The 22955-nt window shown below is 45.5% G+C and overlaps 1 protein-coding gene and 1 pseudogene across 1 annotated transcript; both read right to left on the reverse strand.

Moving 5' to 3' along the window:
* Nucleotides 1-9998: 9998 nt before the first annotated feature.
* LOC149337628 (uncharacterized) lies at nucleotides 9999-10570 on the reverse strand. The gene has a single exon (XM_089554923.1). The coding sequence runs from the start codon at nucleotides 10568-10570 to the stop codon at nucleotides 10022-10024; it is 549 nt and encodes a 182-aa protein (XP_089411049.1). The 3' UTR covers nucleotides 9999-10021.
* A 4695-nt stretch (nucleotides 10571-15265) lies between these two features.
* On the reverse strand, nucleotides 15266-15685 carry LOC149337629 (protein LLP homolog pseudogene; annotated as a pseudogene).
* Between the last annotated feature and the right edge of the window lie 7270 nt (nucleotides 15686-22955).

Here is a 22955-nt window from a genome sequence, read left to right on the forward strand (position 1 = left end):
TGGGCCTGTCGCTGGTGTACAATCCGGTGCGCCTTACCACATAATATTAGCGTGCTCAATTAAGCGTGCTCAGTTAACCGTCACACGAGACGTATTTTTCTTGAAGTTTGACTGACACCGAAAACTAACGACGACTTTCTTAATGTAGGGAGATAAATGCAAGATTTCGCAGGTTTTATTCCTTATTCAGGGTTGCGCGCGGGTACACCGTTTTGTTAATAAGTCACATTTTAGAGTTGTACTCGGCATCACTGCTTCGGCATTTGTCTGAAAATCAGTTTCGGCTGCTGACCCGAAAGACGCGGGTTCGATCCCGGCAGCGGCAGTAGGATTTTTTTGGAGAAGAAATTCTAGAGGCCCGTGTACGGTGCGATGTCAGTGCACGTTTAAGAACCCCAGGTGGTCGAAATTTCCGGAGTCCTTCACTACGGCGTCCCTCATAGCCTAAGTTGCTTCGGGACGTTAAACCCCAATGAACCAAACTAAACCAACCAAAGTTTGTATACTGACGGAGCTGTGCCACAAACATTGCGGAGGGCACTCAAGTCTACTTGTGTGCTATGAATGCGAAAGCATCGTTTCTGTATTTTCATCTCTTTTTAATTTTATTTACGTTCTTATTATGTTATCTTCCTTTTTAGTGACACACCTACTCATTAGCATACTGTCGTAAGGCAACGCATGCACTACGTTCGCCTATGCTCTTGAAGAAGCGACGTGGTTTTACGGCCTGTGGTTTTATATGCTGGCCTCGCAAACTGGAAGACCTTGGATCAATTCCCCGCACCTTGGAAAGATATTTTATTTTCTTTGATATTTCCCCGCAGGGGGACGTCTGCAGCATGCAGTCGTTGGTGACTGGCGACACCACGGGGTATCCCGAGCATCCGCAGGGACATCCCCGCAGGGGGATGATGGTGAGCATGCGTCACCACGGACCCCAGCATCCGCGCTTAGCCGTGCGTGGCATCGCCGTGTCCGGCGAAAAGGGGATCCTGGTGGTTGAGCCGATGCCGAGCGTTTGGACCCTTAAGGCCCCTCGGCGGAGGCAACACACCACTTTGGCCCCAGCTTCCTGTAGACGGCACCTCCGGCCTGTCCCAACCGGAGGAAATCGGCAGTCGCATTTTCCTGTCCGCCCCTCTATCTTTCACTTTCCTATTTCCTTTCTTACAACTTTCCTGTATCATTCTCTCTTCTTCGTTTTTCCTCTTTTTCCTGGCGGCGAGGGTTAACCGTGTGTGACCAACTACCCTGAGTTGAGTCATATTAGCTTACAGTATATGTGTACAGCTGGCGTGGGCAGGACTTTCTTTCAAGTTCCTGTCACGTCCCCTTGTTGGACTCCATGCTGGGTGGCTGACACCATGACCGAAAAACATCAATTTTTTTATGGCTCCCCCTTTCCAAACCTGATCGCTCCCTCAAAAGAGGGCGGAACGAAGCAGCAGACTTTCTGATGAAAAAGAAACCAACTTTCACAAAGTTTCATGTTATACACAGTAACTGTGAAGAAAAGCATGTCCGAATCATATCCCCATTTCTTGTTACCAAATGCCTAACAGATACCTTAGGGCCTGGCTACAAGGTATCCAAAATGTCCAGCGGCGACCTACTCCTTGAACTATGCGAGAGCATCCAGTGCTCGAAACTTGCAAACATTGCTTCTATAGGGGACATCTCTGTCTCCGTGACTCCCCACCGATCCCTCAACACAGTTAAAGGCGTTATCTCAGAGGCTGACTTTATCCACCTAATAGAAACTGAAATGCTTCAAGGACTATCCGAACAAAATGTAATTCACGTCCACAGGATCAAAATCCGCAAGGATAGTAAGGAAATAGACACCAAAAACATGGTCCTTACATTTAACACAAGCAGCTTGCCCGAAACAATTGAAGTAGGATACCTGAAAGTCAACGTAAGGCACTACATACCTTATCCCCGCCGTTGTTTCAATTGCCAGAAGTTTCGCCATGGCTCACAGAGCTGCCGCGGCCGCAAAACCTGCGCGAAATGCGCATGAAAGGACCACCAGTCTGAGGAATGCGACGCAGCACTACGCTGCGCAAACTACGAAGGCGACCACGCTGCGTACTCCAGGGCGTGTCCGTCCTGGAAAAAGAAAAAAGAAATCTTCACCATTAAGACCAAAGAAAACATTTCATTCAAAGAAGCCAGAAGACGTTTTGCACTTAACAACACATTCTCCTTCACAGCAAAACCAAACATCGCTGATGTGGTGCGCAGAAGCGTAGCACCACACAGCACTCCGGCACCTGCCGCGGCCACTTCCACCGCGCCTGTGGCAGGGCCATCCACGCCCCAGGCAGAGACAGCGAAGGCTGCTCTGCCAACTCCAAGCCAGGAAGTGCCGGCCCACGGGTCAGCATCCCGCAGGACGTCCCCCCGTCGGGGGAGGCCCGACACCAACACATCCGCAACTTCGCGGTCCTCCAGCACCTCTCGTGAGGTAATGGATACAACTCCTACTCCGCGTGCTTTGCAGCGGCGGACCGGCTCTCACGAGCGAAGAAAAGACAGAGGCCCGGTAACGGGCCCGGAACAGTAAATTCTTTCCGTTCCAATCAAACCCAAAAACAGAAACATGGCATTTGTGGTTCAATGGAACTGTAGAGGAATGTTGAGGAACTGCAGTGCTATAACACATATTCTAGGGTCAGTGATGCATCTAGCTTGATGTCTTCAAGAGACCAATCTTGGTCCTCAACATTCAAATATCTTAAGACATTATAAAACATTTAAGCGTGATCGCGAGCTACAAATGGACTCTCGGGAGGCGTCGCAATCGTCATTCAAAGCGGAGTCCCGGCTCAAGAAATCGAACTGAAACGAAACCTTGAGGCAGTTGCGGTTAGCGTCATCAGCTACAAAATCATAACAATATGTTCTGTATATCTTCCCCCACACATAACATTAACATGCCAAGATCTAGAAGGCCTGATCGATGAACTGCCGGAGCCATTTCTGGTAGTTGGCGATTTCAATGCTCACTCTCCGTTTTCGGGAAGCGAACGCTGTGACTCTAGAGGCCAAACAATCGAAGATACTTTCGAATAATGTCTGTCTTTTAAATACGGGAAAAGCCACATTTTGCTGCCCAAGCTCAGCAAAAATGAGCTTTCTCGATTTAGCTTTCGCATCACCATTACTTTCTAATGATTTTAAATGGGATGTTTTAAAAAGTGCCACTCTGGAAAAGGAATTTTCTGACCACCTCAGCACAGATGAAATTAATGAGAAATTTACTGAATGCATAATATCGGCCGCAACACTCTCTATACCACAAACAACAGGACTTGCACAAAAGAAACATAAAGTGTGGTGGACACAAGAATGCACATTAGCAAAAAAAAACAACAAAACAAAGCCTGGAGTGCTCTGCGTCGATATGCCACTGGAGAGAACTTACTTACCTTTAAGAAGGCAAAAGCCAGAGCGCGGTATGTGCGAAGAAATGCAGAGAAAACCTCTTGGCAGAAATATGTCTCCTCAATAAATAGTTAAATAACATCAACGAAAATGTGGAAAAAAGTTCGTAAATTTACTGGTGACCCTTTCACACTTCCTCTCTTCACAGCACCCGGGACACAAACATCTTTAGAAGAACAGGCCAACATAATGGGCGAGCATTTTGCTGAGATCTCAAGCTCATCCAACTACACAAACACATTTCAGAAACACAAAGCAATAGCTGAAAAACAAATTCCCATCCGGAGCAGGTATACATGAGGATTACAACCAGCCTCTCACACTGCAAGAAATAAATAAGGTATTATATTCTGGAAAAAAGACAGCACCAGGACCAGACAACGTGCATTACGCTATGCTTGCCCATCTCTCCGAGGCTGCTGTAGAGGCACTGTTAAAATTCTTTATTAAAATCTGGATAACTGGAAATATACCTGACGAGTGGAAAAAGCAGTCATAATACCTTTTCTCAAACCCGGAAAACCACCAACAAGTCATAGCTGTTACAGACCAATAGCCCTCACCAGCTGCATTGCTAAATCTTTCGAAAGCGTAATAAACATTAGACTGACCATCGTACTTGAATCTCGGCAACTATTAGATACACACCAATGTGGGTTTAAAAAAGCATGCTCGACCACAGATCACCTTGCCCGCCTAGAAAACACCATCCGGGAGGCGTTCATCCACAAGCAGCACTGTATTGGGGTTTTCTTCGACTTGGAGAAGGCCTACAATACCACGTGGAAGTTCGGCATCCTCCGTGACCTTGCAGAGCTAGGTATCCGCGGCAAGATGCTGAACTGCTTGAACGACTTCCTGGCTAACCGCACATTCCGAGTCCGCCTAGGAGCAACTCTCTTAATCGCTTTCACCCAAGAGAACGGCGTACCCCGTGCGTGCATTCTAAGCCCGACACTCTTCATAATAAAAATGAATTCCTTAGCTAAAGAAATACCCAAGTCCATAATTTATTCAGATTATGTAGATGACCTACAAATTGCGTGCTCGTCCTCCAGCATATCAACCTGTGAGAGACAAATACAAATCACACTAAATAAACTAGGTGCTTGGGCAGACAGAAATGGATTTAAATTTTCCCCTCAAAAAACAGTAGCTGTTCTTTTTTCATTGCGACGAGGCCTGCAGGTCGATCCCAATATACACATGAATCATACTGCGCTACCCATTAAACAAGCATACAAATTTTTAGGCCTAACTTTCGACAAGAAACTCACATTTCTACCACACATTATTAACCTTACAAAGAAAGTTTCTCAAACCCTCAATATCTTAAAAGTGCTCTCACGGAAACGGTGGGGGTCCGATAGAGCAAGCCTTTGACAAATATATCGCTCTCTGGTGCTCTCCAAGCTTGACTATGGGTGCATAGTATATGGTTCGGCAAGAGCATCCTACTTGAAAAGATTAGACCCCATTCATAATATTGATTTACGCCTATCATCTGGAGCTTACAGAACATCACCAGTAGCCAGCCTATACGTTGAAATTAATGAGCCCGCTCTTGAGGAGCGAAGAATCGCACTTACATACACATATGTCTTAAAAATCCGTTCTCTTCCGAAACATATCTGCCATCCAATTGTCAAGAAGGGCCCATCTAAAAGATTATTCATCAACAAACAACATTCTATCAGACCATTACTATTGCGCTTTCAAGACAAATGTGAAGAGCTAACAGTAATAGACTGCTTGCCGAATATTGCACAAAGGAATGAATATTTGCCACCATGGTACAGCCTGCCTTGAGTATGTGACTTCACAATGACACATTTAGACAAAAAGCAAACGCCAAACGAGTACATATTACAGGAATTCTTTGCACTGCAAGAAAAGTGTGACACTTACATTGAATTTTATACCGATGGCTCAAAAACAGTCACGTTGGAAGTGCGGTAATCCAAGAAAATACTAAACAGATAATGTGACTACCAGAATGCGCATCAGGTTTTACTGCTGAGTGTTATGCCGTCTTTGTAGCTGTAGAAAAAATAGTAAGAGAGAGCATCAAAAACAGCATCATTTACACCGATTCCCTCAGGATGCTCAAAGCACTGCACTCCAGGAATGCTGCTGAACCCATAATAGGAAGCATCATACATAATATAGTTAAAATCACAAAACATAAGCATAACATTAAATTCTGCTCGGTTCCTAGCCATGTTGGAATTGTGGGCAATGAGAAAGCAGATGTATGCGCTGCGCAAGCCCGGAATGGCCAAATAAAGCAAGTGAACATACCGCACAGGGATTGCTTAAAGTTTATCAACAGTAAACTCAGAAATAAGTGGCAGGCAGCATTACATTCTGTTAATGCAAATTACATTCTGTTAAGCCCATTTTAGGGGAATGGCAATCATGTAAGCATCAAGAACGTTTTACCAAAGTTATCTTATCTCGGCTCCGCATTGGACACACCCACCTCCCGCACAACTTTCTGCTAAACAAACAAAACAAACCTCTCTTTGAAATGTGCGGTGCTGAACTCACAGTGAACCCCATTTGAATTTCATGTATAAATCTAGAAGAACAAAGAAAGAAATATTTTACAACATTTTACAGGGAAAGCATCCCATTACACCCCGTGTTACTTTTAGGTGATCGAGCACTGGTTCACATCTCATGTATTTTTAGGTTTCTCAAGGAAGCCAGCATCTTAAACAAACTCTAAGTATAGAAAGCTTCGCCTTTAACAAAAACTCTAACCTTGTGTTTGGCGCATCATAGCCTCAGTTGCTTTTGCGCCATTAAAATCAATATTACTACTACTACTTTTCTTTGATATTACGGTGACGTCATCAGGTATTTTTGTGAGATCGCAGACGCCGCATTTGTTTCTCGATGAGTCATGTAATCGTATTCGCATAGGATATTCTCATTGATATATTCGCATTGATTTCCTGCAGACAAAAGCTGGCTAGGCCGCTGAGCGCACGGTCCGCTTCTCGGGGTGCGTCACTTAGTGTACAGGATTCATGACCGCTACAGATGTAAGGAACGTCGGTAGGCAGCGCTCGCTGCCAAATACTTGCTTACAGTGAGAGTGAGAAAGTCGGGCTTCGGACGTTCTCCATATTGCAATAAAATTACCACAGCAGTTACCAAATTACCACGGCCTCGTGCCTTGATTAGGCCTCCGTTGTCTGTTCTTTTATCTATGCTGCTCATGTGCGCTTAGGCATTTAAATAAAGAACAGATTGCTCAGTCCATGTCTCAAGAATGTGTCACAAGGAAATCCTCAAACCGCTTGACAATGGTTGGGTATGAAGCCTAGTTCTCAAAACTTGCTTTTTCTCACTTCGCATATCGAGCACATACATCTGCTAGCTTATGCGGTGAGCCAGTTGAGAGTGTAGAAGCGAAGCCCTGTTGAAGCTAAACGAAGAACACCGCAATAAGGCAGGTTGACCATAATTCTTGTTGCGTGGCTGGCATTGCTTGGGATAAAACATTTCTTAAAGCGCTTCGAAGTAGACGTGAATAATCGATGCAGACATGCATCACCCGTGAGTCTTCGCAAAGACCCCGCCGTGTGAGTCACACGGGTAGGGTACTTAAAATGGGCCCTGGCGGATCTGCGTGGCGGGATTTGGGACGTTGCGAATGCCACAAGGAAAGGCCACCGAGGAAAAGGAGCCGTGGGACCGATTCTCAGGTGTGCTGGAATTCTATAGACTGTTTTGTACTGGGAATATGGCGCCGTCTAGTGTCTGTGTTCGAAACGACCACTATGATTGCATGCGCAATGAAATGTGTTGCCATCTAGTGGCTATGCTGGGAACTACCGCCGTGCTGGCATGCGCGATCGGCTTCGTGCTACACGCACTACTAAGACGCAGGTGGCGCCAATCGGCATGTCGGAGCTTCCACTTTAATTTTCTTTTTTTCGTTATAAAATCGTGCAATGATTGAAAAAGCTTTTCATTCCGCAGTGAGGCAGTCCGGTAAAAAACTGCCGGAAAATACCCTGATTATGGCGTCGCAAGAGCTTGAGCGTTGTGATGACGACTGACGTAGGTAAAAAAAAAATCGGAGGAGTTTGGCGGCACCCAGAGGGTGAAAAACAGCGTGCGCGTAACGCTGGTTGTGACAGCGGTCGACGGACTTTGCGCAGGACAACTGTCAAGCAACTTTAGGAGATATTTTACTTAATTTGAGGGATGACTAGATTAACCAGCTCGGAATATTCTTGGAAGCTAGTGATGTCAGTCCCTTTTTTGCGACTGTCTTAGGTGTGTATGTTAGTCGTACTACATCTGTCGAGTAGGGCCAGTGCGTACGCACTCAGTTTACATTCCGAATTACTTCCGCGATCAGTTTGTTTTGTGAATGCTGAGCGGCTATACGACAAGCGACGTTCCGCCCTCTCCTTCACTCTACAAATATATGACATCTCGAGGGTACAAATAAACTGTCGCGCAGAATAACGGAAATCTGCTTCTAGTCTACAAGCAGGGCATACAACTCTGTTTCTGCAGTTGTTCCATGTGACAGACTATGTGAAACAGTGAGATTCAGCACAGTGCTTTTGTAGACTAAATACTGTGGCACACTTTTAAAGAGTCGAAAAAGAGCTCCGAAGTCTTTCGTGCAGAACTTCTGGAAGGACACTATGCTCTCACAGGCAAAATACAAAACGAGGTCCGAGCATGTGTGCATAAAGCTTAACTCCTCTTATTTTTTTTGTCGGCATGAAGTCAGTTCTCAATTTACGTACGCCACCTCGTAATTTTGATCTGTGTGGAAGTTGCCTATATGCACAGCTGTTTTCTTTAGTGCGTAAATTCACGTGTGCGAACGAGTGGTTCTTTGTTTTTCAGATAGCCGCATGCACACGTACTATTGGCAGAAAAACAATATCAGGGTGTTTTCTCACACACAAAAAAGTGGTTGTAGCACTGCTTTGCAATCAAGTCCCACGAAACACAGAACATCTTATAAACATCCTTGAACAGCTCGAAATGGCTTCACATGTCTTGCGCTAGAATGAAACGTCTCATATACGTCGACGGCCAGATGTCTTTTGGAAACTTCAAGACGTCCGTTTAAGATATCCGCGGTTACTGAAACGTCTAACTCAAGACTATGTTACGAAGACGGGCCAATATGTTCAGGCGATTGGCAGAAAGCTGCCACCATTGATTAAACATGATATAGATCATGACAAGCATTTTTAACCTTCACGTTTTATTCCAAGCAATGAATGAAACATGCAAATGTGGCACATAAACTGTTAGATTTCAGTGCCCTACACCGATATTTGCACCTTTTTAAGAGAAGGCGCACCGGTGCAAAGTCCGCGCTTTGTGCTCAAACTCTGACAGCGCATTTTGTCATAGTTACTCCGAGATCACGTTTATCACGGTCCACATCGAGTACAACTAGCCCACCACTTGTAAAGGTGCACTAAAGTTACGCAAATCATGAAATTTGTTTCCTGTTGCGAACGCCTCTTCGTTCGGCCTCGGTTGGCCACGAGCAAAGAATGTTGCCGTCGCGCCATCGCCGCTTTCTTCCATGCTGTCCTCGCCATGTTGGCGCAGTCCGCTCGAGGCTCGCGCGCATTCTTCCCTTCGCCACGGCAGGTCTCAAGAGGGGCGCCTGAACGCCTCAGCTTGCTGCTTTGTGTCGCTCCGCTCGGTGGTGATAGTCTACAGTCTGTCTACGTGAATTTAACTGTTTGAAGTAAAAATAAACCTTTTTGCAAGTTATAAATGCTTAGCGTGACATAAAAGTATGAGATGCAATTTGTGATTATTTTTATGTTGCTGCTTTGTTTATTTTGCATTTTTGGAATGTAGTACTTCGTCTGGCCATTTGGCGTTGCGGTCGCTAGCGGTCGCTTGCTACGCGCACTAAGTGGACGCTCACAACGTTTCTCTGCCTTCTTTGTCTCGCGCTTGTAGGCACTTCGTTTCACGCTGCTGTTTGCAGTTTTCCCGCGATGCCTTTTACTACCAGGACTGCGCTGAAAGGTGCACCTCGTTTTCAGCAAAAGTAAGTCGCCTTCTAATTCTTTCGTCTGTTGAAAGCGTCAACCTTTCTGCGGCTAAGTTGGCAATGTGCCTCATTCAACCGTCTGCTGTGCGTCCCTCCTTTGGTTTGCAAATGACAAAGCTGTCTCAGCCAGTGTTCTCATACCAAAGTGAATGAATGAATGAATGAATGAATGAATGAATGAATGAATGAATGAATGAATGAATGAATGAATGAATGAATGAATGAATGAATGAATGAATGAATGAATGAATGTTTATTTCGCTTTTTGCCATTACAGAAAGCGTGGGTGACGAAATAAAAGCGGTTTACAATAACCGCTTGACGGGCTTTGTCACCCGAAAAAGTCGACGATGACAGCAGAGGCAGTTCTTGCGGCATACAAATAACAATTCACACATCAAACAAAATAGATTTTGCTTTAATGCAGGTATGGGGTTAGATATGTTAAACAATGACAAGGAAAGAAAAAAAAAACGGTCGACATATGTATTTCAGTACTAATACAACCTAATCAATAAAAGTTTCACGAAGTCCACGAAAAGACATTGTGTTTATATTGTTATAAAGAGAAGAGTTCAAACATCTTGGTAGTATATATTTCAGCATAGCAAAACCATAGTTTGTTCTACATCTGGGTACCGAAAACATTTCAGCGTTTCTAGTGGTATACGGCATGTTGTGTACCAGCTGCACAATACGGGACAAAAAGGGGTCATCTCTTGCAGTCTGCTTTTTATAAAAACAGGCAAACCTGTACTCAAACAACCTAGGAACTGGAATTATTTTGTATTTTATTCGAATGGGACGAGCTGGGGCGTCATAGCAGGAATTTGTAATGACTCGTAGCATTTTCTTCTGTTGAAGAAAAAGCTTTTGCAAATTGGACACTGTAGTATTTCCCCATACCAAATAGCAGTACCCTAAGTATGAAAAAAAGAATGCATAGTTAAGGTCAAGTTTTGTCTTTGTAGGTAAGATATACTTATGGCGAGAGACGATACCTATGGATTTAGAAAGCTTGATGCAGACCTTGTTTATGTGAGCATCCCATGACATTGAAGGGGTAAAATATACACCAAGTGATGCGAATGATTGAACATATTCAATTTGTGTGCCACTGAAAAAGATAGGCGGACCATTCTCTACCAACTTGCCCTTAGCATGAAATATTATCGCCTTTGTTTTTTCCTTATTTACTGTCAAGGAGTTTGAGGATGACTATTCCTTCAGAGCAGTCAATACTAAGTTCGCTGAATTGGTTAATTGGTTAATAGCAGTGGAGGAACAGAACAAAGTGGTGTCATCAGCATAAATAGTAAATTTTATGTCGTTGTTTATATTAGTGATGTCGTTTATATATAAGTTAAAAAGTATAGGACCCAAGAGACTACCCTGTGGCACTCCATTTGAAATCTGTAGGACATCAGAGTGGCAGTTATTGATGACAAGATATTGTGAACGCGAGGACATATACGACTTGAAAAGGTTGAGGGCATGGCCACGTATACCGTAATGTTCAAGTTTTGCATAGAGGGTGCTATGATTGAGGGTATCAAACGCCTTGCTGAAATCTACGAAGATTCCAAGAGTGAGCTTCTGGGATTCAATATTACCTAATATATATTCTTTTTGATCAAGTAATGCATGTTCTGTTGATTTGTTCTTGGTAAACCCGTATTGGCAGTCATTTATAATAGAGTGCTTTAGAAGGAAATTATGAGTTCGATGATGAATTACGCGTTCTAGCCCCTTGGAGAAGAAAGGTAAGACAGATATGGGCCTGTGATTACTTAAATTATTTCTATCCCCCTTTTTGAAGATTACTGCCACCCTAGCAAGTTTCATATCAGCAGGAAAGTGGGCTGTAGTCAGCGCCGTGTTATATATATGCGTTAAGCAGGGAACTATTGAAGGCAGGACATACTTTATTGGGCGGCTCTGGAGATCGCAAGAGTCAAAGCTTGTCGTGTCTGTCAAGTTTTTTAAAATAGAGTACACTTCATTTTCATCTGTAGGTTCAAAGAAGAGGGATTGTGGAAGTCTATCACCAAGAAATTTTGAGAAGTCAGGGCTGTGATACCGACTGCCAACGGTAGTAAAAAATTTATTAAAAGCACCGGCCAAACGAGACCCACTTAGGTTAGCTCCATCAACTACTAAACTTGTCATGTTATTTGGATGCGTAATTCTATTCAAAAGTAGATTAAGGCGCCTCCATTTTTCTTTAGGGCGATTGGAGAGTTCCTTATCAAAAAGGTTATTGTGGTAAGTGGTCCTAGCTGTTTTGAGTCCTTTGTTCAAAGAGTTCCGAAATGCTTTAAAACGGGCCAATAGTGAAGTATCCCTAGTCCTAATAAATTCAGCAAACATCCTGTGCTTCTGTTTTACAAGTCTTATAAGTCTTGGGAACATCCATGGTTTGCGAGCATTTTTCGGCAGTTTTACTTCAACAGTGGGAAAACATTCGTGATAGATTGGTAAAAAGAGTCGCAAGAAAGCTGTGTAGGCAGCATCCTAGTCGGTGCTTAAGAAAACAGGCTCCCAGTCTACTAGCTCTATGCGACTTCTAAATATTTCAAGGTTTTTCTGGGAAATACACTGCCGACGTGGATTAAATAGATAGATAGATAGATAGATCTTTATTTAGACAACAAGGTCTCGGATGCAGGGGCAAAAGGCAGATGCACTCTGCCTGACGGGGCCCAAGCACCCGACACAATGCTCACGACAAGCGGCAAAAGAAGCAAGAGCTTCATACACTCTCATTAGAAAAAACAACACATAATTATACAAGGTAAAAGTAGGAGGAAGGTGCATACTTTTGCAATGACATAATTAAAGTAAATATTTACAAGACACATCACAACAAGAAAAACACGAGAATTCAAAGAGTTGACGGAAAAACAGGGACATCAAGAATTTTAATCATTCGGGCGAGAAAGGAGGTAAGCTTTAGCATTTCTATTGAATGACTTTTGGGAAACAGATTTCTGAATAATTTCTATGGCCTGTGTATGTTTATTTAGAAGACTGGGAATTAAATATGAAAGCATTTCGGTTCCATAGTTAGTCCTTACAAATGGTACTCTGTAACTGACGTGCCTTAATTTATAAGGCGCGTCACTACTAGAGTTTAATTGAACATATTTAGTGGGATGATGTTTGAAATCGTTAAACACATAAGAAAGCAGTTTCAACTCAAATAATTCATTGACTTATAGAATAGTATGCTTAGTGAAGTACAAACCTGTATGATCATTGTATGCAAGGTTTTCGACATATCGTATTGCTTTTTTCTGTAATGTTATCAGCCTCGTGAGGTTAGTTTTCGTTGTAGATCCCCAAACAAGTAAACAATAATGAAGATGTGATTGAATTAGGGTATAATATAACTGCCACTTCAGCCATTTCGGAACAAGGTCTCGAAGTTTATATAATACACATAATGACCTTGATATGCTGGCATGAATCTTATTAATATGCAGTGTCCAACTCAAGTGTTCTTCAAAGATTATGCCTAAAAAGGTTTGTATTGGAGGGGTTTAGTCTCAACGCGCAGAAAAACAGGTAGATGGTCACTGATGTCTACTGCAAAACGCCCTGCGGTGAGAGGCACATCATAATTTGTGATGAAAAGGTCGATAATGGTAGATGAAGGGGAGTTATGCGTGTTGGGCTATTTATAACGTTCTGGAAGCTAGCGGCTTTAAGCAATATTGTGAATTCTTGTTGTTCAGGACTGTTAACACCCATGTCTATATTAAAATCACCTCCTATACAAGATAAGAAATTATCGGACAAAAAAGTGAGTTCTTTTTCAAAAACACGCAGCAACTCATTCATATTGCCTTGTGGTGGGCGGTAAACGACGGTAAATGATTGACGGCGACATTGGACTGTAAGCATTTCAATATTCTCGTTCCTCACACTGTGTTCCGATAAGATATGGCACGAATAGCTTTCTTTTACTAGAAGGGCGACGCCCCCACTACGTTTTGAGCTTCGGTTAAGAAAGAAGATATTATAGCCTGGAAATCGAATAACGTCACTATCGAAGCGATACCAAGTATCAGATAGCATGATTACGTCTAGTGTGCACTGAAGGCTTGACAGAAAACTGTTCAAATGATCCGTCTTATTTAAAGCACACTGCATGTTCAAGTGTAGCATTTGCAAACATTTACCGCACTTATTGTTTCTTAGAGAGCAGTTTAACTCCCATGGTGTGAAAAGAGGCGTATCTTCCATGTTAGTCTAACAAACGGAAAAAAGATGCATCTTCTGAGCGACCAGTTACTATTCCATTTTTGACAAATCATCGTGCAGATACAGGCGAATGACATTGGATCCATGAGTTTTGCGTGCGTAAATAGCCACATTTCTTGTCCACACGAACTTCCAGTCAACTTCCTTTTTCTTTGCTATTGCAGCTCCAAGAAGTTTTTTGTTTTCGGGCGTTAGGTGTTCGTTGACATAGATTGAAGCCGTGCCTTCCAGTCCAACATCCTCGACAATAAGCCGCATCTTTTTTGATTTCTGCAGCATATCATCACGCTTGGCTTTGGATTTGAACCTAACAACAATGTTAGATTTGCCGGAGTTGCGAGTGGGAACGCGATGGCAGGCCTCGACATCCAAGTCTGTGACTGGTTCTTTGACTGCATCAACAAGTTTTCACAGAATCAGAGTCAAATTTTCTTCCTCATTCTCTGGGACACCTTGAATTTCAATATTGTGGTTTCTAGAGTATTGTTCACATTGAACAAGCCGGATCTCAAGATCTCGAGACTTTTTTTCTAAGGAAGCACATCGGGAGTTGAGCTCCTGATTTTCGATCATTAGTTTCGAATTTTTCTCCACTTCTAGCTGCAATTTTTTCTCTAGTTCCTCTATGTCCTTCTGCGTATACTCAATGCTGTGAGTCAGTTCCGTCTGCTCCTTTTTGACTTCGTGCGCTTCGTTCCGCAGGCCCCGTTCGGAAGATTCAAGTAACGTCTTCACCTCTCTTTGAAATTCCTCCTTTAGCTTCACGAACTCATTACGGAATTCCTCTTTCAATTTTGCAATATCCTTAGCCATTCTAGCACACACACACACAGATACTCGTAGAATTGTGCTTGGCAGCAGCGATGGCAAAGAAAGGAGTCAGGAAAGTTTGCTTTTACGAGCACTAACATGCAGAAGGAAGCATGGGAGCGCGTTAGGCGTGTCTCGTAAGCTGTCGTCGCTGCTGCCAAGTGACCAGGCCAGGAAGTGAATGCCTCTTATATAGCAAGCGGCGCTCCACCGGAAACCAGGACTGAAGACCACGTGTGCTGCTGACGAGTATCGCCTCCTGACGCCTGTTGGCGTTGGTTCCGTGGTTGACCGTGCTGACGAAGCGCGATAATACGCCGGCGTACTTCGGGCGGCTGGTGCACCCGGCAAAAGTGATCTGCACAAGGAAGCAGGGGAGCGCGTTAGGCGTGTCTCGCAAGCTGTCGTCGCTGCTGCCGTTCGATGTACGAACGATGTACGAAGACAGGGCATTTCCAAGCGTTTGAGTTCTCGTTCAGTGGATACCGCTATGTTGCTCTTGCATCATCCTCTATGAGCTGCTTTCTTACGAAAGTCGTCCATAAATTGGAACCATAGAAAAATCAAGTGTCATCTTGTTTTCTTTTTTCTTTTTTTCTCTTTTTTTCAAGAGTGAGCATTCCATTTTTATTTCCATGTGCTTTATATTAACAAGTAATGAACAAATGTAAAAAAACTAATGCGTGGACTTCCGCTGCCTGTTTTTCTTGACACCCTTGCGAGCTGACTTCCGAGACTTTCGTCCATGCTGAGCGTTTAGCTTCCGTATTGCCCTCTGGCTCATCCAAACAGGGTAGGTGCCGTGCTCATCTCTGAGTGTCTTTGGATCGTACTTTCGCACAGGCTTGTCAATGTCCATTGTTCCCATCTGGTCATCAACTTGTGCGCCAGACGGCTCATCAGGCGCATCAGGACGCCCGGTGGCTTGCTTGGCATCAACGACGATGCACATGTCGGACATTTCACTGTCGTTCTTCGAACCACCAACAGCAGCAGCCAGCATCTCTTTCAGCTTAGCCAGCTCTTTGACAGAGTACCTCTCTCGCTTTTTGCTCGCATCTCTCGCTTCCACTTACTACGCAAACTCTTCGCCATTGCTGATGATTATAAACAAGCTTGCGAGCGAACTGCGAAGGAATCGTACGACAGCGACGTTGCAACGTGCTCTAAGCTGGATCCCACATCATTTGTGACATAGCTTCAAAGCGACCACGCCTTGTGTAAACACGGGTAGAAAAGGCGCGAATTTTATCTACACATTGAAGTGTGCTCGATTGCATCCCGGTAGGAATTTTATTGTTGCAAACAACTCTGTTCTGTCCTAGCGGTCTCGACCAACGGGATCCCGGAATGAGGGACTCCGCCTAGTATTGTAAGGGGTGAGACCCATTAGGGGCCTCTCCCCGAGCACCTCTCTGTACATTACTAAATAAATGCTTTTCTCCTCCTCTTCTTCCTTGCGAATGTTGGTATTCAACTTAATTTGATGACTACCAGTGACACTCGTGTTAAGAAGGCGTTGGTTATGATTATAATGGCGGAATAGAATGTGCAATGCCCATTATCATGACGTGACCATGAAACCCGTCGTGGTGGCTGTTTGGCTGTGCGTTCGTTTGCCGTTCGCAAGCTATCTGACGCCGTCCGCGGCGGCGCACGTCGTTACAGTCGAAATACAAAGACGCCTGTGTGTTGGCTTAAGTAAGCGCTTGTTAGAGAACCCCTAGTCGTCCAAATTAATCCGGAGCCCTCCACTGCGGCGTGTCTCAAAGCCCGTGTGCAGACATAAGGTTGATCCGTTCTCTGCGCAGAGTTATATGAACGGACAGCTAGCAGCCTCTCCGTCTTTCTCATTAATCGAGTGAGGCTCAGTCAGTCAGTCAGAACAGCCTTATTTCGGAGCCAGACGAAGACCCCAGAGGGTGGGACACCTTTAGGCTAGAGCCCGCTGTTTATCCAGCGCCACCGAGTATGGCCAAGCGCTCCAGGTTGTGTGTGCCTGTGCGCGTGCGTGGGGGGGCGGAGGGGTAAGGAGTGCGTTGCATGTGAAAAGCATATGTTCGGTGTTTCCGATCTGATGAGAACAATATGGGGTTGTTGTGAGATGAGATGTGTAGATGGAGGAGGGAGCAAGGTGCGCTCCTCTTTAATGTACTGGTTGTGCTTGTTTACCTGTTTAATTAGGCTCGAACTTCGCATAGGCAAGTAGACTTTCGCTAGATCATGCGGTGGTATATGTATACAGGACGAGCCCAGTCCAGCCTTAACCTCGTGAGCACGCTCGACAAGCCGGTACATCGGCAATTCGCGGAATGCAAAGAATCTTCTACCTTATATCACATTAGAGTTTGCCAAAAATCTCAGTTAGCACCAAAGATACACGGCCCCAGTATAGGACAATGCAGACGCCTGGAAGACCAGCTCAAGCTTATCAACCGGGCTCGCGTGACATCTGCGGCCTCTGGAGACCTCGACTAGGGGCCCTACGGCCCCCAACAAAGATAGTTTCTTTTTCCTCTTTCTCTCTCTCTCCGGCCCATAGTGCGAACTGCGAGCATGTGTCATTGCCGCTTCGTCGTCGACATCAGCCGGACAATGAAAATAAGCTCAAGAAGTAAATATGATGGATCGCTTTCACTAAGAACACTTGGTAACCGACTCGTAAGTTGAATAAGTATGGAAATAACCGTCTGTGCCTATGTTTCGGCTCTGTTCTTTGCCCTGTCGAAAGAAAAATCAGAGCATTAGTCAACACAAGTTTGCTTGAGCCTTCATTGCGGAAGCCTCTCACCTCCTGCCAAGACACACGCCTTGTTCAGGACGACCACCATGGATTCTTTCAAATGAAAGTTCGGACACTGAGTTGATGGGGGCCACTTTCAGGGTCATCGAGGGCTTCTGCTTTTCTCCAGCATTTGTGGACACTGTCAACGCTCTTCGTCTCATTTCGTGGGAATGGCAGAAAACCAAAACTCCGGAAGGAACAAGAGCATTGGTGCGATCGGGCTCTCAGCGTATATGATATGCACCCACTGTGCAGTCTGATCAATAAAGGATATAATATCAGGTCTCCCAGTTAGTGTAATGTTGACTATAAGATAATTTTTTTTTTCTGACATGTATCTTTCGGCTTCAGCAGCCAAACGGCGGCTGTGACGTAACAGCCTATTTCAAGTGACGTGAGGCATACAAAAACTGCAGTATGGGCCCTGCTTTCTTCGTTTCAATGCATTCCAACTATTAAGCCAGTCCAAGAGTTGCGATCTCAAAAAAATAAACAAACAGCGAATATATCGCAGATTTTGCATGACTCGCTGACCTTAAGTTTTTCATGACGTCAAAGTCATCGTTCGACTGTTGAAACCCAAACAACGTAAGAAAAAAAATCAGTTATAAATTATTTAACTGCCGTAGCTAAATTCCACGACGTGACTCATGTACGTTATTGTGTTGCGCATAATTGCAAACAAAAAAGCACGCATCCAAAAATTTCGTGCCTCTCCTCCTGGTTGCATGGGAAGCGGGGGGGGGGGGGGTAGCGCCTGGTCGTTTGATGATGCCGGCGTCGCTGTACCCCGCGCTATTTCGGCGTTTACGCGCGAGGCGTCTAGCTTCCTCCTCGTGTTCCCTAGAGTGTCTACATATACAGATGTGCCGTAAAGCTTCAAGATCAAGCTAAACGATATGTTTCTCTTAGCAGCTATTACATGACCTCAACCTCGCGCAAGCTACCAAACGAGCTAAGACTACAGTGTCAGTAACAAGCGTTTTGAGGCATGTTCCATTTAACTACAAACTTAATTAAGAGAAATGAATTAATAAACAAATAATAAGTTAAATAAATTATTTAAGTTTCATAGGACAGGTAGTGCTGCGTCGAGACGCATTTTGCAAGGAATATAAATCGTGTCTGTGCGCTTCGAGCAAAATGTGAACAGTCCACACCTGTACTGTGAGAGGAGCGTTTAGTGCGCGGTCGATGGGGATTATAGGCCTTTTTAGTCTTCTAAGACGTACGTCACACAATTATTTAATGGTGCTAGCCATTCCTGCGGCGATGAGCCAATGGGTTTGTTATATTCCTTTCACACAAATGGGAATCCAAGGCGCTCATAGTTATTGCTTGCGATCTGGCATTCAGATTACGCAAAAAAATGTAGCCGATATGCGATCAGGAAGGTTTTAAATGATATGCTTCCGTCACAAACAATTTTCATTACCGTTTTCTACGCGCAGATATCTCAGACTGAGAGAAGAGGAAGAAGTTGGTTACTGCAAAGAAAAAAAAAAGAGGTTAGAAATTTCAGTCTCGCACCCGCTTTGATGGAAGAGCCATCAAGTTTCATACCATCAGGGACCAGCTACAGAGCTACGAAGGCGGAGACATCAGAGAGAAGATTGCGTGCGGCACCCCTTGAGGACCGGTGCGCCCTACTGGGATTTCGCGCATCCTGCGATGGCTTCAGAGAACTCAAAACGGCCGCGTAAAGCTCGCCACGCCGCATAGCGAGCCGCTGAACCTCCGAAAGGAAGTGACCGATGCTGTTTGAGGAACATTCTACGCAGCGAGCTGCGTGCACTCATGAGCTGCTCGAACGCCCCCTCTACTACCAACCCGCAGCGCAAGCTTGCGGCTACAAAGCTACGTTGCAAAGGTGGCTCAGCACGAGTTCAGGTTCCGACTGGTCAAAAGCGACGTTCGCTTCGTGTGGCCCCAACGCCGACGCGTCGACGTCCTGAAGTCGCCATAACACCTGAAGAGGTGAGCGTTGTATTGCCTATTGTGCGGAGCTTCAAAAGCCCAAAAAAGACTGAAGAGACTACCAACGAAGTAAACATGGCTCAGCAGAAAACATCGGTGAATTTGGCTCAAGACCTAAGCTCCCAAAGTCATGTGTTGAATGAGGAAAACGTAGAACAATTAACAGCCGCTGAAGCGTCGCTGCTGAGAGCAGCGCGGGGGATAAGCTTCAGTTTTCAGGACAAGGGAACAAATACAGTGAACCACAAGACGAAGGACGGCCAGGTTCCGCACAAGACTGCTGCCAATTGTCCCGTGGCTCACTTGGTTGGTACGACGCCGAGGAAGCCACCAGCAACAGTGAAGCGGCGGGTACAGTGCCGATAACTGAGCGGCCCAGTCACCTGTACAGGACGTCAACACCACTCGGCGAGATTCTCGATGCAACTCCTTTCCCTGAAAGCACGTTGCCGCCTGGCGAGGGTCGTGAGTACGGCGTGCCCGAGATCAGCATTTACGTCGAAGACGAAAGCCCGGTGAACGACCTAGGGCCGTCCACCCAGAATTCCACTGCCACCGCTGCACCGCTGCACTTGGCCACGGCCCGTCAACCACTTGCAGAGATACAGCTGCAAACAGAAATTAGTACAACACCGCGATCAGCTGGATTGGGCCACACAGACCCTTCTTCCTCCCCCAACGAGTATGGTGGGTCCAGCTACTGTAAAGACCCCCGAAGTGTGTTCATGCATTCCCTCTTTCGAAGTCCATATCAAGCCCTCTGGCGAAACAATGAAGTCCCGGCGTGCCATGTGATGGCATTTGAAGAGCAGGAGTTGCAGCGGCGACATTTGCGAAGAAGTGCTGTGCATACTCTCGGAGCCGGAGGCTCAGGCACGAATGCGTCGGATGCTGCGAGAAAACGAGCTTCTCAGGCAGGAGCTTCGACTGGGAAGCATGGAGAGAGCTGCCGCTCGCAACAAACCTGGGCCATGCAGAGAGCATCCTCGGGAGGCGGCCACGTTGGGCGGACAGGTGAGAACGGGAATGTGTCTTTATGAACGGTAGCACACAGGGCAGGCCAGTTCCCTGCTTATTAGAAAACACGGAGAGTTTTGTCTCCACATTATATTCCCTTTTAACAAATTCACATGACGCAAGCATATAATGGCGAATTCTCCTACGCCTCAACGAGCAATCGCGGGGTGGCTGCTTTGAAGCCCAATTCAGGCCTCCTCCAGGTTGCGCCAAGGACATATTTTAGTAGTGGGACGTAAAGAAATTAATGCATGGGCTCTCGCTTAGGGTGGTAACGTGTCTTGAAAGGTCTTGGTTTCCGTTGAATAGTGAACGGCGTATCGCGTTCTAGTGGCGAAACCCTCATTTCTACTACAATCAGTTTAGAAAAGTTGATCTAGTGGCGGTGAAAGAGTATCTCTTTTTTTTTAACGCGCCTCCTTCAAAACAAGTTGCATAATATTTTGTCAGTAGAGGTAATTTATAATCATGCTTCTTTTGACTTGAGCTAGGTTAAAAGCTTTTTTAATTGATGTTTGAGGACAACATTCCTTTCATCACTTGGCAGAACGGCGTCCGCGGCTGCGAGGCTGGCCACAGCGCGCTCACGCTAGAGTTCCTTTCCATGCCCCCACAGTGAGCACATACGGAGCTTATACGTGGTCTACTGCATAGCTCACGGCACCGTACTATAGGGTTCGTCCTTAGTGGAGCTTCCTTAGTACAGCGGTGGCCTTGCGGTAGAGCATCCGCCTCGCATTCTGGAGGTGCTGGGTACGATCCCCAGTGCCGCCGGGGACTCACCGGTTTTCTAAAGGGTCCAAGATTATTTTCTGGCATGTTCTCCCACAGGGCTGCGCTTATGAGGTACGCCGGAGCGGAGGTCTGTGGTTAGTTTTGTTTCCCTCGGGGCCGTTGACGCGCACCAGGATCTATGTACAGGAGTATTTTCACACTGCGCGCTTCTGTCTAGAAGCAGCCACCACGGTCGGGAATCTCGGCAGTGCGCGCCATACCGGAGCTGAAGTATTCGCGAGTAAAAGATAAGCAGGATAGCAACTTTGCGCCGGGGCTGTGTTTACACGTCGTGACGCCACCGCTTTGTTCTTGCACAGGTCCCCGCCGTGCCAAGCACAGCCCCACCAGAGGGGAACAACTGGGGCTCACACGTGGGGCGGCTGCCGAAGCCGTCATCTGCCGCTCCCGGTGGCCGGCCTCGTGCGAAGACCGTCTGACGTGACACAGAAATAAACTTTTAAGGCGGAAGCCTTTAATGCCTCATCGTTGTAAGCAGGAGCTGCCGACAGAAATGTCACGCTTTTCAATTCGCCGAAAAGGTCGTGACGTCACAGTGCGCGAATTTCAAACGGGGCGAATTGTACTCTGACTACTAACCATGCCACCAATTAAAGGGATCGTATAGTGATGCTCCAAGCAAGTATGACTGAGTTTAGTTAATTGCTTACTTAACCAATTAGTCTAATTAATCTTTCTAGTCAGACCAGATAAATAAATAAAACCGAGTGAGAAATTGGCCGAGCTTGGGAATCGAACCCCGGTCTCCGGAGTGCGAGTCGAGCACGCTGCCACTCCGCCATGCCAACTTTTTTTTTTCTTTATTGACTCCGCCATGCCAACTCGATGGTTTGGAATGAACAAAGGAGCGTCTAGTAAATATGGGGTCTTCGTTCACTCCCAACTTCCTCTCTTCCCGTTACGGCGAGGTTGAGGTGTCCACCGAGATATGAGAGACAGATACATTTCCTTTCCTCAAAAACCAATTTACCGACGAGCAAGGCGTATTTGTCCGCGTTTCAGGTTGGTGCAAATTGTCGTGACGTCAGCGCGTGGGAATTTTGACGGGTGTCCACTGAAATATGTGAGACAGTTACTGCGCAACTTCCTTTCGCCAAATACAATTTTCGACTAGCGTCTAATGAGATATGTGAGACCGTTAATGCGTAATTTCCTTTCCTCAAATACAATTTTCATTTTCTTCATTACGGCCCCTCTTTCTTCTTTGACTCACACTTGCTCCCTTCCTGTGGTGCGGCTCAGGTGTCCACCGAGATGAAAGAGAATTACAGCCCCATTTCCTTTCCTCAAAAAGCGTTGCGTTCAAAGGGCAACGCACCGCTCCGAACGGGTAGTGGCGTTCCTTGAACTCCGTGGCAGCGCTACAACACGCTGTCGCCTTCCACTCCTAAAGGCGTAGCTTGAGCGTCATTAATTGGCAGTTAATTAATCCACCAACAAAATGTGCAGTGAACAATCGCATAGCAGAATGCAGCACTCAGGCTTTCACCTTTCACCACTTTAGCCGCTAAAGTTCCTCGTAATTTTTTCTTTTCTCTCACTGTTCCATTGTATGACATGCTGCGATCGATGGCTTCTTGGCACCCTCTAGCGCCTATGCCGCTGATCTTGTAGCCTTTCATTCTGCTGTTGTTTATGCTATTCACAACCCTCACTCTGCGCCTGTTCATTTTTACACTGATTCTGTATCTCTGCTTTCTGCCCTGTCTTCAGTTACTTCTTACAATCCTACTATTATTGCAATTAAGAAAGATCTCTATCGTTTGTCTTCTCTAGCCCCATTTCTTTTAT

This window comes from Amblyomma mixtum, chromosome 7 (genome assembly GCF_055824585.1).
Source record: "Amblyomma mixtum isolate Tamu chromosome 7, ASM5582458v1, whole genome shotgun sequence".
Lineage (NCBI taxonomy): Eukaryota > Metazoa > Arthropoda > Arachnida > Ixodida > Ixodidae > Amblyomma > Amblyomma mixtum.